Here is a 19,566-nt window from a genome sequence, read left to right as displayed (position 1 = left end):
TTAATAAGTAAACAAAAAGTCATTTATACTGAGAAGACCACTCGCGTGGATATGAACAGTTCTGATTTACTCCAACGGGTCTGGAGGGGGTGTCATTTATTTCAGTCCACTTAGTGCTGTAACAACTGCTTTTCAAAAACCGACATTGATTCATGAAAATGAACGTACGGAGTCTCTTTGCAGCATAAACCCCGACAGCCTCAGGCGACAGAAATGTAGTACAAGGCGCTGGAGGCCGGGCTGAGGACGCGAGCAATTACGCCGGTATTTAACACAATCTACTGCTCATCAGAAAAGCGCTTAGCACAGGAGTCAGACCCAGACAGCCACTTAACTGTCCCCTCCAGCGATTACACTCTCTCAACCCAAGAGTGTGTCAAATTAAAACAACTACACATTGACTTTTCGCTTCTGTAGACATTAAGGGGTGATTGACAGCTTCTGCCTGCCGCCAGCCAGGCGTTAGCACCCGCCCTTCTGGCTTCTCTGCTCTGCACTGTTTCCTTAGGAAGATCCCCACGGAATGCCAGCGGGTTTCAGGGCTTTCCCCCCAGGAGCTCAGCTAAGGAGGGTCTACCATCTCTTACATAGGAAAGGCTTCAGATGACCTTAAGAAACTGGGCACTTTAAAATTTAGTATTTGTCACTATCCTTTACGAGAGTTCTACACACTTCCCTTTAGGAAAATGGAAAAAGAGCCAGTCTTTTTACCCACACCACTATTCTCACTGCTCTACTGTGATCCTGGTTTTGGAAGGATTCCCTTCTCTTATCTTATTCTCATTTCACAACTCTAAGAGGTAGAAAAAAGGTATAGTTGAAATAGCAGGTAAAGTAAACAAAAGTAAAAAAAAAAATAAGTAAGAAGATCTATTTGCCGCCGATATCCTGGTGAATCGGCAACTGGCAACTTGACAGGCGTGTTCTGCGCCGTCAACACAGAAGGCCTAATGTTCTCTGATGATCACAGAAAAAGGCCACAGACAAGTGTGGAGCATTAACCCTTCTGATACTTTTCCCTCTTGGTGCCAAGACCATTCAAAGGGCGAAAAGAGTCTTCGATAAGGGAAAACTGGATATCCACTGGCAAACGAGTGAAGTCAGACTCTTCCTTACCTTATACAAAACTTAACTCAAGATCGATCAAAGACCTGAATGTCCCAGCTCAAAGCCCAGTACTCTTAGAAGAAACCATGGGGGGTGGGAGCTTCAGGATGTTAGATTTGGCAATGGCTTCTTGGTCACGACCCCAAAAGCATATGCAACGGAAAAAAAAGATAAACTGGATTTCATCATGATAACATATGTCTTTTTTGTATCAAAGGATACAACATATAATCCACAGCGTGAAACTCACAGAAGGGGAAATCGTATTTGTAAATGGTACCTCTGACTGGGGATCCAAGCCACTTGTCCCCTCCTGCTTTTTTTTTTTTTTTAAAGATTTTACTCATTTATTTGACAGAGATCACAAGTAGGCAGAGAGGCAGGCAGAGAAAGAGAGGAGGAAGCAGGCTCCCTGCTGAGCAGAGAGCCCCATGCGGGGCTCGATCCCAGGACCCTGGGATCATGACCTGAGCCAAAGGCAGAGGCTTTAACCCACTGAGCCACCCAGGCACTCCACCCCCCCTGCTTTTAATGCAGGAATCCTTGGTGAGTCCCCAAAGACTCACATGTTCAAATCCCGCCCCATGGCCAGAAAACAACTTTTCCACCCATTCTTATTTTTTTTTTTTAAAGATTTATTTATTTGACAGATAGAGATTACAAGTAGGCAGAGAGGCAGGCAGAGAGAGAGAGGAGGAGGAAGCGGGCTCCCTGCTAAGCAGAGAGCCCGATGTGGGGCTCGATCCCAGGACCCTAGGATCATGACCTGAGCTGAAGGCAGAGGCTTTAATCCGCTGAGCCACCCAGGCGCCCCTCCACCCATTCTTGGACTGAGATCAACCAAGTTCTAGTCTACTCACTCGCTTTCACCTATTTAAAGTTAAAAGTGTGCAACACAGGTGAATCAGTATTTGATTATTCTTCCCCTAATTAGTCCTCCTCAACCCCACAGGTGATCTGAAGAAAGGCTGATGTTGCCACAAAAGTTAGGCTTCTACTACCTTTGCTGAATATTTATTTATTTATTTATTTAAAAATTATCTCTACGCTCAATGTGGAGCTCAAACTCAGGAACCTGAGATCAAGAGTCACACTCTCTTCTGACTCAGCCATCCAGGCACCCAAAAAGTTACCTTTGAAATGGTGTTTGTTGGACTTGTGTTATTCCTTTGTCTCAGGTTTAAACACCACGCTGCCCCTTCCATAACAAAATAGCCCCCACTTGTCCCAGATGGAACGATGTTCAAGAGAACACCTATGGTGACAGACAGGTCTTATTTCTGCATTATCCAACGTGGCAGCCACTAGCCACACATGGTTGCCGAGCACTAGGAATGTGGCTACTGTGCCCGAAGAACTCGATTTTAGATTTTTAGTTCATTGAAGCTGAAATGGCCCTATGTACCAGGAAGCTTCGATTAGATAGTTTAGGCCTCAGAGAGCAGGCTGAAAGCAAGAGTTGCAATGCTGACAGTCTGAGGTTGGACAGAGAGACATGGAGGCAGGAGACAGGCCAGGCTGTGTCACTTAGTGTCTACTGAGAAGATTACTGTGTTGTAAGATCAGGTCAGTGATTTTTGCTCTACCTGCCCATGGATTCACAGAAAGATACTCGGTCTTTGTCCCTGGTTCCTTACACAGGGCTCCTAAAAGCCCTGGCACTTGAGTGATAAAGGGTGACGGAAGCTTCTTTGATTCTAATAAGGTGGCGCTTGGTGGCCCCTAGACAGCTTTGGGATGGGGGCTGAGCACCAGAGAGAACCAGCCTTAGTTAGACGTTAGGAAATTCTAGCCATACCCCATTCAACATCCAGGGAGGAGAGAGGCACCAATGGCCAGTGAGATACCAATCATGCCTCACGGTGAAGCCTCCGTAATGACAGCATTCAGAGAGCCTCTAGGTTAGTGAACACATCAAAGTGCTGGGGGGGGGGGGGTTGCGTGCCCCTGAAAAGAACATGGAATCTCTCCTCCCACTCCCCATTCTTTGTCCTATGCATGTCTTCCACTTGGTCCTTATGGAGTCACATCCTTTATATTACACCAGTAACGATCCTGTGTGTGAAGGCCCCAAAATCTCACTTGCTGGGAAAATAAGCAAAGACTAATTTTGTAGGATCACCCCGGCTTGAGTTGTTTAAGGTCATCCAGAGCACTATAAGGGCAAAGAGGACAATGAATCAGAAATTATTTTCCCAAAAGTCAGAAATAGGAAAAAAAAAAAGAAGTAAGTAACCAAATTCTAGGGGGGAAAATGTGGGAAAGAAGAGCAACAATGTGGAAAAGAAGTGCCCCGGGTGAGTGGGGTGTGCATGACCATGGAGCTCTCCATCTCTGCACAACACCCCTGGCTCTGGGAATCTGACTGTTAGACGAGGGCCTGCCATGGGCTGGGCTCAGCATGTCGGTCTGGAAGGTGAACAAGCAGTCAGTAAATTCCACACATTCCACACGTGACTAGGAGCACACTGGCTCATCAGGTCTCAGCATCCTTCTGTGTCCCAAGAACCTTGGCCAGAGGAGGAGACAGACAGACACTGAACTCTTCAACAGTGTCACAGTCCCCCAAAGTCCTATATGAACCCCCTAGTCCCCCAAGGAGACTGCACTGGAAACTGGGCCCTTAGGGAGATTAAGTGAATTCAAATGAGGTCATCTGGGTAGAGCCTGGTTGGATAGGACCAGTGTTCTAAGAGCAAGACGGGGGGGGGGGGGGCACCCAGTTCGGGGGGAGGGCTCAGTCAGTTAAGCATCTGACTCTGGATTTTGGCTCAGGTCACCATCTCAGGGTTGAGCCCCAGTAAGGCCTCTGTGCTCAGGGGGAGTCTGCTGGAGCTTCTGTCCCTTTGCCCCTCCCCTCTACTCACGCACGCACTCTCACACACTCACGTGCACACGCGCGCTCTCTCAAATGAATAAACCTTAAAAGAAGAAGAAGAAAGGCAAAGGAGATGAAAGCTCTTTCTGTTTCTGACTCTGCCAAGAGAAAGGCTATGTGAGGTCACAGCGAGGCAGTGGCTCTACCTGCAACCGCACCTTGACCTGAGGCTTCCAACTTCCAGAACTGGGAGAAAATCAATGTGCTGTTTAAGCCGCCCAGTGTGTGCTCTGCTACGGCAGCCCGAGCAGAAAAATGTAAGTAATGTCAGCACAGAACAGGAAAACAGCACAGCCCTGCTTGTTCAACGTCTGTGCGCATGAGCTCCTCTCCTTCCACACAGTAGTCGGCTCTACTCATTACAGGAATTCATGTGTCGAGATGGAAGACTGGAGATTTACCAAAGTAAGACTACACACATATTTCACCTTGAGAATCTTGTGGTTTCACAGTTTCTGCTGGGCCTTGCAATACTTTTCCAGCAAAATAAACCCAATGGAATACTATTTTGCCACAGAAGGAATGAAGCACGGTTGTGTGGAACAATGTGGATGAACCTCAAAAATGTACTACTAAGAGAAAAAAGCCAGACGGGAATGGTCACATAGGATTCCATTTCTATAAAATGTCTAGAAGGGGCCAATCCACAGAGACAGAAAATAGAACGGTAGCTTCCAGGGGCTGGGAGAGAGGTGCAAAAGGAGGAGTGACTGCGTTTGGGGAACCCTTACGGGACGATGGAAATATTTCTGGGATTAGGCTGTGGTGATGGTTGCACAATTTTGTCAATAAACTAAAAACCACTGAACTGTATGCTTTAAGGAGATGAATTTTATGGTGTGTGAACTATGTATCAATGAAGCTGTTATAAGCAAACAAATAAATCAAGCCCCATGCCACCTCTGTAAGCATGTAAGTAACAAAGGCAAAACATGCCCAGACAGGACTGTGTATCTGCCCACACAGTTTGGCTCTAACCCTGGTTTCTCTAACTGAAGAAGACTACCTCTCCCTTGGGTTTCAAAAAGACCTCGACCAAGTCCCACGTAAGAGCAAGGCAGCCGGCCACATGGCTACACCCTTACAGAGCGCAGAGAGGGAAGGCTGTTCTCTGTGGACACGAAGGGAAAGGCATGAGTCTCCAGGATCTGCTGACATTTAAGGGTGACTGTCCCACGCTCCCTACCGTGTTCATATCCTAGGCATGACGCCGGTCCACGGAGAGCTGGCTCTCCAGTTTAGTACCTGTGTACTGACCGAGCCGTCAGCTTCCATCCTGGTGGGGGTTCAGGATGGGGACTCAGAGGACCCGGTCCTGCTAAGGATTTCCAGAGTCACTGTTCAGCCTGGAGAAGTTGTATGAGGACAGAACTGAACCAAATGCACAGAGAGTATAAATATCCATTTTGATTCTGAGCAGCAGTGGGTTAAATTTTGTTTGCTGCTATATTAATGGATCTAACCCATAAAACATGAAAAAAGAAATGTGTGGACCCATGAATTACCCAAACGGAGGAAGAAACACTGAGAAAGCCATGAGTGGCTTTAACCAAAATAAGAAACCCCTCCAAGCATCATCAGCCCACCTGTTGTATGATTTTGACAGAAACACAAATGAAGCAACTCTTTAAAACTGCTGAATATGCGTCCAGAAAGTATTGCTGTCTTCTGTCCACATTTTATTTTTGTCTTTTACCCTATGGCCTTAAAATGGTAGTTCAGAGAAGACTTGAATGGAGTATAAAATCGCCATATTTCCAAATAAAAACACAGGACTCTACGATTTAAATTTCAGACCAAATAAATAATTTTTAGCATAATAAGATACTGTGGACATAATTATATGAAAATAGTCGTTTGGGGATTTATCTGAAATCGAACTCTCGCTGGCCATCTCGTGTCTGATGGCACAGCCCTCCCAGAACAGGCACATCCGGCTGACTCGGGTCCCTTCTCTCCCTGCCCTGGCGGCGGAGCCAATGGAAGGCTCTGGCCCCTGTCCCATCTCTAGAGGCCAGCACCATAAGCCTGCAGTTGTGTCCTGTGCCGCTCCAGGAAGCTGGAAGTGGCACCGTTAATCAATCTCCAGTAAGAAGACACTGCAACTAAGAGGGAACAGCCAGAAAAAGAGCAGAGGGCAATGACGGGAGGGCTGTGTGCCCTAGACTTGCTGTAAATGGGGGAGAAACCCCGGATTCATTGTAGCACCAGACACGAAAGGGCCACAAAATGGTTCTCCTGACTTCCTGCTACACTGAAGAGAGGATTTAAAAATAAGTGTTAAGAAGATGACTGTGGGGCTGCAGGGCCTGAATATTATTTTTTATGGAGCTCATTTTTAATATCAACACTTTTAGGGTGAATGTAAATAAACCTGATCATGCAATAAATTCAGTGTGCTCTTTTATTTTGCAGATTTAAGTTAAAATACCATAAATCTTTTCTTGGAAGCAGCATCCTTCAAGATAACAGAGGCAGCACCCAGATTTTGATACCCACTGAAAAAACAATAAATAAACAACTGACTTTGGAGACCTCCCCAAATGCATCCACTCGGCTGACAGGCGAGGCGCTCGACAGCGGGTCGGATGGTCCTGCGGGGTTTCTTCACTTTGCCCTATATCACAGGGATCGTTCCCGCGCACCACAACAATCCCGGGAGAGAGGGTTCCCTGGCTTTGCAAGAAAGGATGGTAAAAATGACCACTGCACACGGAGCAGAAGCAAACCCACTCCTACGATGAAATAACCATCCACTCTAGTTCCCCCCGAAGAGGCCGGTTACACCGATTTCAATGAACCACCATTGGGCGGCACATAAATGCCGGCTGCCATTCTTCACAGCTGAAGCCCGGCTGGAAGCTGACCTCAGCATATACGGTGTACCCGTGTATATGTGCAAGGTGGGAAGTATATGCCCGTATATAAATACATATAAAGCTAACTTTCAGTGTTCGGAAAACAAAAGCTATCCCCATATAACAGCCAAATTCTGACATAACTCAATTTGGACACCTCATCTGGTGTGCACTGCACTCATTCCCAGTGTAAACCCCACCGCGCCGGGCAGTGATATACTGTAATGTCACGGCGCAATCTGGATTTACTATAAAGGGCCGCGGACGAGCTTCAGAGCAGTAAACATTGCGGCGAGGTGTATTTCACACTGAGCTGGTTTTTATGAAGAACACTTCACCGCCCAGGCACGGCACCTGGATGATGGATGGTGAAAGATGCATGACAAGCTTCATCATTGTTTGTAAATCTTAACTGTTCCTGCTCACTAACTCTGGAGGCAATTTTCAAAGACAGCGGCCGACAGAAGGACAGCACAGCTCTCCTGAAGGTTATTCAAGTTGTACTTGGCCAGGGCCGGGCCTCTGAGGAGCCAAGGAGGGAAAATAAACTCCTGAGTTGAGTCACACTGCGACCGAAGAGCATGGCCGAGGCCCAGCCGACTCAGAGCGAGATGAAGAAGCCTCCTGCATGAGGATATGCATTGTTCCAACCAGAGCGGCCACTGTCGCATCCAAGTTAATGCCCGTGGGGACGCTGCCATTCAAGAATTAGAAATGGTCCCTCAGTGAGTAACAGAATCGGCAAACTCGCTGTGTGATGTGCCCACAAATTTCAGGTTCCCTGCACTGATCAGGCAGGCTGGGGGCCAGACATCACACCTGAACTCCAGCGAGACAAGATCACACAGGCACCCCCGGGCAAGCACTGACCCCCAGTAACTGTGTGCAACTTCATTACATCAGGACATGGAGGCACTCCCAGGAGTGTGGTTTCCAGAGCTCACACTCGGTATGCTGCTCTAGACGGTCTTCTTTAGCTCAAAGGAAAACCCTTGCAAAGGCCTTGAGTTTTTCAAGAATAAGTTAAAGATGTAAAAGCAACCTCATAATAAGACAGTGATAGACTAGGCAGAACATAAAATACTGCCTCAAAAATTATCTGGGGAAAACAAACAGGCCTTTTATTCATCCTAATTTCTTTTTCATTTTTTAAGGATTCATTTATTTGAGGAGAGAGACAGGAAGCAGTGAGGGGCAGAGGGAGAGAGAATCCTCAAACAGACTTTCCACTGAACACAGAGCCTGACACGGGGCTCGATCTCATGACCCTGGGATCATGACCCGAGCTGAAATCACGAGTCAGACACTTAACTGACTGAGCCATCCAGGCCCCCCTCACCCTAATTTTAAAATAACACAGAATAGCCACAGAAAATAAAAACGACTATAGGAAAATAGTTAATTGTATTTCTATTTACACTTATAATTTCCAAGCTGGTAACTATTTAAATTTATTTATTTATTAATTAAAATTAAGTTATTTAATTTTCTAACGTCTGCTTCATCAAATATTAACACTCTCTCCTGTTAAATACAAAGAAAATGCACATATAACCACAAAATTAAAACTTGACTTCGCTGTATTAAGTCATAAAGATGTTCTGAAGTTTATATTAAGTTTTGGGAAGAGCACTGTGAATACGACGCCTGATGAGCTGGTGGGTTTTTTCAAGGCTGCTTTTCAGGGGTTTTTTTGTTTTTGCTTTTTCTGTGACACCAGCACACTATAGAAAGGCAACCCCAGAAGGCGTATTTCTGCAGGATACATATGTTAAAGGAGTAGTTTCTAGAATTTTATCATTACAGAAGAGTTAATATCACACGTATATCTTCAGACGCAGCAGAATGAATCCAAACCCCCAATCACAGCCATCATTTCCTTGAAAATACTTCATACACAAGAACGCCAGTCTGTTGCCCATGAGGCCTTAGACAAGCTAAGTAAGGCATTACTGGGCCTCAGTTTCTCTATCTGCCTCTTGGAAATGAGGACCTTTCTCCTCTCATTGTCTCTGTGCCTCAATGTTCTCATCCATAAAATGGGATAATTGTGCTACTACTATTAAGGACTAAATGAGTTATCCCCACTGAGTGCACAGAACCTTGTCTTACAGACACCGTAAGAGCTACCTGTTTGTGAGGAGAGGAAAAGGAAGGGAGGGAAGAGAAATCACAGGATACACCAGCAAAAAGAATGCCCAGGGGAGTGGTTGGGAGACCAGAGTTCCTATGCTGGCTCCTGTTCCCCAGCACCAGCAGTAAGGCTCAGAGATGTCACGGCACTCCGCCTGCAACTTCCCCACCCTGCCCCGGCCTCTCTGGTTAGTGTGCTTTGTAAGGAAGCCCCACTGGACCTTGCTCATAGGGCTGTGTTATTTGTCAAAAACCAGTATATGCAAAGAAGGAAGTCTTTAAAATTTGAGTTTTCCAAAGGGAATATACAGAATATTCTGATTCTGATATGGATCCAGGATATGCGGTAGCTTATGTCTGCCATGTCTGCTTTATTTCCATGCCTGTTTTGCTGGAACTCCAGACTCTGGGCCAGTGAGGCACAGTAGGAAGGATCCAAGGTTTCTTATTCATTCAACAACCATACACCATCCCAGGAGCCCTCTGGGAACACAGCAGGATGAGTGCCCCTGGCACCTGGCAAGGTGCAAAGCTGAACAAACATGATTCCCGCCCTGCGTGTCCGACCACAGCTCGAAGACTCTCGCAGAAGGGCTGAACCTCGTCCTTATGTGAGCCTGAGCCCCCTCACGTGGGCCCCCGGGCAGTGCTAGCTCTTTCCAGACTGGTGGTGGCCTTGTCGAAGGGCAGTGTTTTACACACAAGGCATGCTAGGGGCCCGACCAGTCTCAATCTTCCCACAGTTTGCCTTGTACGGTGCTCTTCTCATGGAGGGAGAGAAAGAGGTTTGAAGGAACAAGGGAAATCAAACGGCATTTCAGCTCGCCTTCAGTGCTATTTTTCAGCCACGAGGGGACCCGCTGGTGTCCTTCCACACTCCTCTTCCCCCATTCCCTCTGCTTTACTTAGCAAACACACCGCATGTAACATGTTAAGAGTACGCCTCCACAGCCGCCTGTTGCTTATTATATGCTTAAACTGATTATACTTCATCTTCCTCACTCGAAGACCACAATGTCTAGCTAATTTCAAAATCCCAATACACATATGATTAGTTTCAAACAGGGCCCCGTAGGGCTAAAAACAGGCCATCCTTAAGGGCTGTGGTATCATTTGCACAGCCCCCTGCCAGGCACTGGCAGGAAGAGAAAGATGTGTAAGACGTGGTGGCAGGTCTTCAAATGGAAATAAGGGAGTTGACAACTTCTGCCATGGCTTTTTTACGTAGCTTTTATGTAAAAAATTTTTTGACCCATATGTAATAGGTAAGGCTGTTGTTTTCTTTCAACTTTCCAGATAAGGGAAGTGAGTGAGGCTGGAAGAGACGAAGCGAGCACGTTACAGTCAGGCCCAGTGCTGGGGATCTGGGCCGGAGCTCCTCTCCTGGGGTGGGACCCATCGCCTTGCAAGCAGTGGCCTCCATGGTCATTGCCAATGAATCCCCCACTTACCTCTCTGTTCAAAGCTGGAGCTGAGGGCGCCTGGATGGCTCAGTCGGTTAAGCGGCTGCCTTCGGCTCAGGTCATGATCCCAGAGTCCTGGAATCGAGTCCCATATCAGGCTCCCTGCTCAGCGGGGAGCCTGCTTCTCCCTCTGCCCCTCCCCCCACTTGTGCACATGCAGCGTGCTCACTCTTTCTCTCTCTCTAAAAAGTAAAAAAAAATATAAAGAAATAAAAGCTACACCTGAAAATAACAAGGTCACTAAGGAAGACAGGTTTAGCAGTCAAGTGCTTTTCTTTGAAATTTAACCCATTTCCTGAAGAGTCTGACCTCCCTCAAATCATGTCCTAAAGAGAAGTTTAAGCTCAACATTCTATAAATGTTGTATAAAACATATTCAGCTTTCCTTAAAGCAGAAGAAGAAAAAGGTCAGTGTTTTTCTCCCCTGTAGGCCTGCCATATGCTTCAGAGAATATACACAAAAAAGGGAGCCCTCGGATTCTTTGGTCTGCTCTCCTTCCTGTCTGAGCAGGACTCTAAAACATTTCCAGAACATCTTTCTCCCTGACAAGAAGAACTGCCTGAAATGTCAACACACCCCTTACAGAAAGGAATGGTGGAAGTATGTACAGTATTTTGCCATCTCTTGCCATATTTGGTGATTTATAGAGCTTGTTCCCATATGGGACATGATTTCAGCCTCACAGTACCTACCTCCTCACCCTGCGTGAAGCGGTGAGGAAAGTAAGGGTCTCAGAGAAGAGTCTCATACTCCCAGGGCTACACAGTCGGGGAGCGGTGGCTCCACTCAGATGCTAAGCACAGAATGCTTCTACCACCCCAGCCAGGGGCGCTGGCAGAAGGTCACCTCACCTCACCAAAGGGCAGTTCTGGCCTCCTGGATTGTGAGCGAGGGGGACCTGTGGGTGGTTCCCACAGGGAGCGTGTGCCTCACTGCTCTCACCTGCAAAACTAGATGGATGGTCCCATATGCGGCACGAAGCAAATCCATTCCACGGAGGGAAAGCTTAGCCATTTAGTCGTGGCAATTCCGGGGGGGGGGGGGGGGCGGGTAGCATAGGCCGTCAGTGAAATCAGGCACTTCCAGATTCATTGGCTATACAAAATTGCTAATGTTGCATGGATTCGAAAAGCCATGTTTGGGAACACATGCGCTTCTGCAAGCTGCCCAGACATCACAGAAAGAGCACAAGCCCTTCAACTCAGAGAGGCCCTTCCGTTGACTTGGGCCATCTGACCTTTGGAGAAAACATAAATGCTCTGTACCCTGCTTCTTGGAGCTGCAGACATCCTATGTATGCTAAATGAGTAATACAGGAACAGCTCATAATACATAACGAGCACCTCAGACGGGTGCTTCTGGCTTCTAGCAAGAGCAGAGGTTGAATGTAAAGGGAGGGTGAGTTTGCACAGGGGCCTGCGGCTCTATGCATGCTGGAAAGGGCCAAAGACGGCAAAGAAACCGGCTGCACCAGCTCTAACGTTCAAACTGAGACTGCAGGATAAAGAGACGAAAAGATCAAAAGATGCTCGTCTTTCTCATTTTAAATTGAAACCTTTTCCCAGGTGCTGGCCAGCCAAGTACCCTCCAAGAACTTCTATGCAAGAATTCAACATGTAGAGAAAGATGCTTGTTTGTGACATGAAATGCCGCCCACCTGTTAACATGGGTGTATCTGTTAACACAGAGGCATGGCTGTGGAGATACCCCTCCTTACCCCGAGTGAAGAAGCCTCATTTCCAGGGTGCTCCGACCACCACTTTGTGAACAGGCATCTGTTACTATAAAGAGGCCAGATTCATGTGTAAGCCAGCCTTCCGTGCGTGCACTAGGATCAGTGCTTCTCAAGCTATCTGTGGGGAGGGACCTGCTTTGTTTTGTTTAAAATTTTAAGACTTATGTTTAAGTAATCACTATATGCAACATGGAGCTCGAACCCACAGCCCCAAGATCAAGAGTTGCAATGCTGTACCCAATGAGTCAGCCAGGCACTCCTAGAATTTTTTTTTGTTTCCAATCCACCAAGGTCTCCTACTTTCATAGGATACAACAAAAGTGAATTACTAGAATCATAATTTAAAAAATGGCAAGTAACATGAGATGGCTAAGGAAATAGGAAGCCTCACACACTGGCGGGAATGTATAATGGTGCGGGCACTACAGAGAATAGTCTGGTAGTTCCTCAAAAAGTTAAACACAGAATTACCATACAACCCTGCAATTCTGCTGCTGGTATGCTCACAGAAGAAACGAGCACAGCTCTCCAAACGGAGAACATGAAAGTTCACAGCATAGCTATTCACAATAGCCAATAAAAGGTTCAAATAATATAAATATTTATTGACTGAAGAACAAAAAAGCAAGATGTTTGGTTTATCCACAACAATGGAATCTTAGTGGGCCATAAAAAGGAGTTCAGTACTCATACTTGCTACAACCTGGAGGAAGCTCAAAAACGTTATGCTCAGTGAAAGAAGCCAGTCACAAAAGGCCACATATTATAGGACTCCATTCACAGAAAACATCCAGAATAGGCAAGTCTATTAAGACAGAAAGCCAATCAGTGGCTGTCAGGGGCTGGGGGAAAGGAGAGTAGGGAATGACCGCTTAGGTACGCAGTTTCCTTTTTGGGTGACGAAAATGCCTGTGAACTAGATTAGGTCACGGCTGCCCAGCACTGCAAAGGTCCGAGTGCTGCTTAACTGCACGCTTAAAATGGTTAACGGTTCATCTTATGACAGGTGGATTTTATCATGATAAAAAAAGGAATTCCTAGAAAAATGAAAGAGAAAAAAATATTCAAACCCCAATTTTCAAATTAGATTCAATACACCTTAAATCATGGTGTCAATCTGTTAGTAAGTTTTCCTTTATGTTTAGTTCTTTACTCACTTCCTCTTTAGACCACTAATGAAGCACCCACACGCCCCCATGCCGGGGCCCGCTGCCTGGACCCTGACTAGTCTTGCTTACTCAGCACCCCCGCTAGTGTCCCCAACACTGTTGACCCCTACCCCACACAGCCTGTGGGGCAAACCTTCCCTCTACTGGACCACTCCCAACAGCATACAAACCTACTGCGCTATCTCCTTCCTTTGAAAAAGAGGAAAAGATCTTCCTTGAACTCGGCTCCCCTCCAGCTGCTGCCCCATTTCATGACTCCCCCTTACAGCAAAACTCCTTGAAGAAGTATCTGTGCCCCGGCCCCTACCTTCTCTCCCACACACTCCCAAACGCAGCCAGGCTTTCGCTCCCCCGTCCGCACCCAAATGGCCACCTGTCCAGATTCCTCCATCATTCCTACCGTACAATAGTCGGTGGTTGATTCTAGCCCTCTTCTCATCTGACCTATCGGCTTCTTTGGCTATGTTCACTGAAATGTTTTCTTTGCTCAGCTTGCAAGACAACATGTCCCATTAGCTCTCCTCCTACCCCGCCGGCCGCTCCTCGTCACTTTAACCTTTGCTGGTCCTCCTCAACTGTGACACATGTCCAGACCCCAGGGGGCCCTGGGGCTCAATCTTTGGTTCTTCATTCTCCACCATCTACACTCAATTCCCCAGGGGCTCTCACCAGACTGGCTTCAACTAACATCTATGCACTGGACTCTTGAGCTTCCATTTCTAGCAAGGATGTCTCCTCTCAACCTGAAACAGACTTTACACATCCATTCGTATTTGATGACCCACTTGGAGGACTCATGAACATCTCCAAGTTCATGTGCAAACTCCTAATTCCCAAAAACCAGTCCCCATCCCACCATGGTCTTCTTTACCTCAATAAATAGAAACTCCAATTTTCTACTTGGTGAGGTCAAAAACGAGAGTCATCCCCTCACTTCTCCCTGACTGGCACATCCCAAATCCATCAGCAAATCGTGTTGGTTCTACCTTCAAAGCAGATCTAGAATTAAACTGCCTGTCAGTACCACCACACTCCTACCCTCCCTAGGTCACCGCCACCTTTTTGCAACGATTACTCAATGCCTTCTACTGGACTCCTTGCCTCCACCGTGCATTCCTACAGTCTGGTCTTACACAGCAGCCAGAGTGAGCTTCCAAATGCTCAGGACAGACAAGTCTCCCCGGCTGCCCCTTTGTTGGAAAGCCTGCAATGGCTTCTCATGTCACTTGAAATAAAAGCCAAAGTGCTTGCAATGTTCTACAGAGTGCTACATGACTGGGCCTCCTTGTCTCTCTGATCTACCTCCTGACACTTTTCAGGATATGGAAGGGGGAGGAAATGCCTCCGAGCCTCTTTACGAAGGAGAACATTAAGTAGTGACACAGCAAAAGGACTTTCCCTGGAATCCCTATGACATTCTATTTGCATGTTGCCATCTTCTGCAAAAGCAGAGGAAGACTGAGCCGGGACTCCTTTCTTGACATGGTAAAGACAGGTTAAACTTCTCTTAAAAGAAAGTGAAGAAATACTGATTTAATGGACAAATTTGTACTTTAAAGAAAACATTAAGCCCATGGAAAAACATTGTTTTTCAAATTACCTGCAAGTCCCCACTTAGATCTTCCAATCATAACTTATTTATTAAAACACAACCAACCCAAGGATCTCAACCCAAACCTGATGGAAGTGGCCAGTCTCTGTCACCTTGTCACAGGTGAATATACTGCTGTCCCTCTCCCTACCCACTGAGCCCTGCCACCAGCCTCAGCCCCACTCAACACAAGGGCCTCTGCTGTCCCCAACTGCCTACTTGTGTCAATGCTGATGGTAAAACTGAGGATCCAATGCTCCAAGAGATGACCCCGGAGGTGTCCCTTTGACCCCCAAACACAACTTCCTCTTCCCTTCCCACTTGCTCTGTAAACATTCCATGTAACACAGAAGTCCCATCATGCATTTGGAAGTCGTAAATCCACATTTCTTTAAACAATTAGCTGCTATTTGGATTTTCTATTTATTCATATTCTCCTCCATGGCAATTCGAAAGTAGACATTATGGAGTTCCACTAACAGCTCTTCCTAGCTAACTCCCTCAGGTGTGAGGCTAGTAGTGAGGGAGAGGGGCACCAGGAGGGTAAGCCTGAGGCCTCCTCACACTTTCAAACACACGTATCACCAGCGAAAATGTAAGCAATCCTCACTGCTATTCGCCCTGTCTTTCCTGGTGAGCACTGGTGCAGCCGGTCCTTTCTGTCCTGGACTGTAGCCTCTTTCCTTCTGAGCCTTTCCTGCCATAAATTCAAATGCCTCCTGCTCCTCTTATATCTGTCCTTCTCTGCTCTAATAAATTTCCTCTTATCTTTTTATCTTACTGCCCTGCTCTGAATTTACACCTTTCTCTCAAGAATGTGAGTGCTTCTGGAAATATTCCATTATTCCTGGAGCAAGAAGCTCAGGCAATTTCTTCCTGAAAGAAGGTTTCACTCCTAATTTTCTGTATGAACAAACGTTTCCTTAACTGCTTCATCGCTACATTTGGCACTAACTCCACAGACAATGGGTTAGGGTCCTGACCCTCTAGGCTGGTGTTTCTCCACAGAGTAGCAAGCTCACCTAAAAAATCATTCATTCATTCGCTCAACCAATAAATAACAAATAAAAGGCATCATAACATGTAAAAAGGTAACTAAGATGTGTTCTTTGTCCCGAAAGCGCTTAAAAGCCAGATAAAGACACAGAATCAAAGACAGTGTGAAAGAAGGACTGCATCGGCACACATTCTATGGTATGAATATTTATCATACGGAGCTGTGCTTGTCCATTCCTGACAATAAATGGTCATTAATGAAAGTCAAAGTGCAATCAATGACGGGCACTTCAGCCCCTCTACAGTTCAAACGGATCCATTCCCTTGTCCTCTACGCTCTGCATTAATGAAATCCTCTATTTCATTTCAGTATGGCAAATAAAGCATAACATGCCCAGCTTTTTTAGACTCTCTTATTCTGAATTTGGAAATCAAAGCATGGTTTTGATTCTCGTTGTCTAAACGCCTGCTTTACAAAGAAACAAGTTCTCCGTAGAGTGTCAACTTACTCAGAGAACAAACCTCTTCCTATTTACTGCAGGCCAAGGGCCAACCCTCAGTTTACTAGCAGGTCACACACTATTGCCCTGATTCCTACTTACAGCCTTGACTGTAATCTTCTCACTTTCCTTGATCGAAAGATAAAGCTTAAATATGAAGAATTTAAAAATGGGGCCTACAAACACAGCAGTCATAAAAGACCTGCCCATCCCCACAGTGTAAATGCTGGGGAGAAGGTTAAAACTGAAGTTGAGGAATTGTGTATTTCAAACCGCTTTGGTTCATTAAACAGTCATTTTTTATTTTAAAGCTATTACATCAGAGTTATTTGCATTGCTACTGCATAAACTCTGAGATCTATTATATTCAAAAATGTTTTATTAAGTTATTTCATTTCTTCCCCCAAAAGATGAATATGCCTTCAATTTTAAAATGGAAAAGTTTTCAATACAGTACAAGTATTCAATACAGAGAAATTCACCTCACCAAAAATATCAGGGTTTGAGCCACATTTTCCTCTGAACCTGTATTTCATAGTGCTCCTCCTGAAAATACAGGGTTTTTTTTGGTTCTGATGGGAGTCTCTCATTTTATTCTTGTCATTCCAGGTAGTCAGAAAAGACGTGGTATTAAAGTGAAAGCATTCCTTAACGAGATACCCTCAAGGATGCTCACAGAGGAGTCACATGGCAAGCTCCCATAAGCTCCTGACTTGCAAGACCTTGGAGAGGTCTAGGGACCCAGCATCGGCCACTCATCCTCCCTCCACCCCAATCCAAACTGTGCATCCAGACACCTACCACTGGCTTTGGCTTCTGAGTAAGAGGGGCCATCCTCGAAAGTGAAGATCTGGGACACGCTCTGGCCCAGGTAGGAGGGAGGCGGGTAGTAAGAATGCATCCTGTACTGGGAACTCACGGCGTGGCGGTTCTCCGGGTTTTTCATCTGCTTGAGAAAAAAAAAAGGAATGCACTGAGCCCAAAGTTGCATTTTACAATGATTACAAGAACTGCCTGACTTTTTTTTTTTTTTAAAGATTTTATTTATTCATTTGACAGAGAGAGATCACAAGTAGGCAGAGAGGCAGGCAGAGAGAATGAGAGGGAAGCAGGCTCCCCGCTGAGCAGAGAGCCCGATGCGGGACTCGATCCCAGGACCCCAAGATCATGACCTGAGCCGAAGGCAGCGGCCTAAACCACTGAGCCACCCAGGCGCCCAAGAACTGCCTGACTTTGTAAGAGAACAGGCTGTTGCTGTTGCAAGTTACTTTCGACCGTGAAAATGCACACCCCCCCCCAGCACAATGACCCTAGAAACTCTAACTGTGCATCCGTTAGGTGACTCTTCTATCTTGGGGTCCTTACTGAAGCACTCCTGAAGCCCCATTTGGTACGTGATACTCAGTTAACAAGCACTAAGGGACACAGCAATAGAGGAACAACACGGCCCAGGAGCCAACACGTCGCCTCAGCTCTGTCTAGTTACTTAAGCCATAAGCAAGTTATTTGCTTCCTCACTTTCCCTCACGCGTAAAACAGGCATCTCTTTTGTTATCTCACTGTGTTCATATAAAAAAGAACATTTAAAAAAAGACAACACGCAAAGCTTGTGTAAGGGTAAGCTGTTGCCATTTGTGCAATGACGTGCCCGATACTGTCCTCAACGTCTCTCCCCAGGCCCCTTCCATGCTCTCACTATAGCAAAAAACCCAAGTCTGGGATCTCCACTTCCCAGACCCTCTTGTCACCAGGGTCCTGAGGTGATGTGGATTCTGCAAACAGGATATGCAGGGAGACATTGAAGGCTGACTTTGCGGTCATGTAGACACAAGACTGGCAAATGAGACTCTGTCTTTGGGACACTGGGGCAGCTTTTATGTGTGGAGCAGCTCTCCATTGCTTCCTGACCTCTCATTTAAAGGTAAGGTGATGTGACCTGAAGACTTAGAAGCCCCCCACCCACTTCCGCAAAGTTGCAGAGCTGTTTTACTTCCTGCATGACTCCCGGCACAGACACTGAGCACATGATCCTGTCTTCCCAGCAAGAACAGCTAGACTTCAATTATTTATATGACATTAAAAAAATATATATTATTTATTTATTTGACAGAGAGAGATCACAAGTAGGCAGAGAGGCAGGCAGAGAGAGGAAGGGAAGCAGGCTCCCTGCTGAGCAGAGAGCCCCATGCGGGGCTCGATGCCATGATCTTGGGATCATGACCTGAGCTGAAGGCAGAGGGTTTAACCCACTGAGCCACCCAGGTCCCCCTATTTATACTACATTTTAAAAATTAAATTTAAATGGTATTAACTTTGTTTAAAAATTCAATTTAAGGGAATGTTCAGGAAAAATCAATTCAGTCTGAGAATTAAAGAGTAAGTTCAAAATCGTGTTTTTCAATCAAATAACGCTACTTGATTAAGAAACTCGTACTAACATGACAGAAGCTGGCAGGGCAAATTTACATACTGGGCTTTGCCAAGATTATCTATGAATATTAAATTTTGGACAATTTTCCAATGACTACAGGCCTGTATTTTTTTCAACCCTCGCAAGTGCTCCCCAGCACAAATGAATGCTGTGATGGGTGGATTACTTCTTCTTGGCAAAACAGACAACTGTATTCCAATTGATTATTTTCTCTCAATTGAAGTTTATCTGGCAAGCTTCTTTTATCCTTCCTACTCTGTTTTCTGAAGCATATTAATTGGTACCTCTTCCAGCTCAATCACACCATTTTCATCTCCTATCGTCACATAAATCCTTATTAAATAAGAGGCTGAGCACGTTATACTTGGAAGTAGCCAAAAGGGAAAACCTGCCTGCCCATAATGAAGAACCCCAGGTCAGAAGAGCCATTAAGGAGCCATGAAATCACTGAGGAGGGTAGGGACCACTTAATTGCACAGAAGCCAATATCGGTTAGACCAGTGCCTCCCAAGACTCTCTCAATATGTATGCAAATGGACTGGGGCTAAGCAGATTCTGATTCAGTTAAGTGTGTGGTAGGGCCTCAGTCTGGCAGAGTCCCAGGAGATGCTGATCCTACTGGCTCAAAAACCTCATGCTGGTGACAAGGGAGTAGAGTAAATGATCCTTCCTCTCATACGTCACACCTTCAGGGCCCCACAACC

General features: G+C 46.0%; 1 protein-coding gene across 1 annotated transcript in view; it reads right to left on the bottom strand.

Moving 5' to 3' along the window:
• DMRT1 (doublesex and mab-3 related transcription factor 1) overlaps positions 1-19,566 on the bottom strand; it is a 106,636-nt gene that overhangs the window by 25,849 nt on the left and 61,221 nt on the right. Inside the window, exon 4 of the mRNA XM_046023105.1 lies at positions 17,233-17,377. Coding sequence (XP_045879061.1) covers positions 17,233-17,377 — 145 coding nt within the window. The remainder of the gene's footprint in view (positions 1-17,232; positions 17,378-19,566) is intronic.

The sequence above is a fragment of the Meles meles genome, chromosome 11 (assembly GCF_922984935.1).
Source record: "Meles meles chromosome 11, mMelMel3.1 paternal haplotype, whole genome shotgun sequence".
NCBI classification, from domain to species: domain Eukaryota; kingdom Metazoa; phylum Chordata; class Mammalia; order Carnivora; family Mustelidae; genus Meles; species Meles meles.
This window is presented reverse-complemented; position numbering and strand designations above follow the sequence as displayed.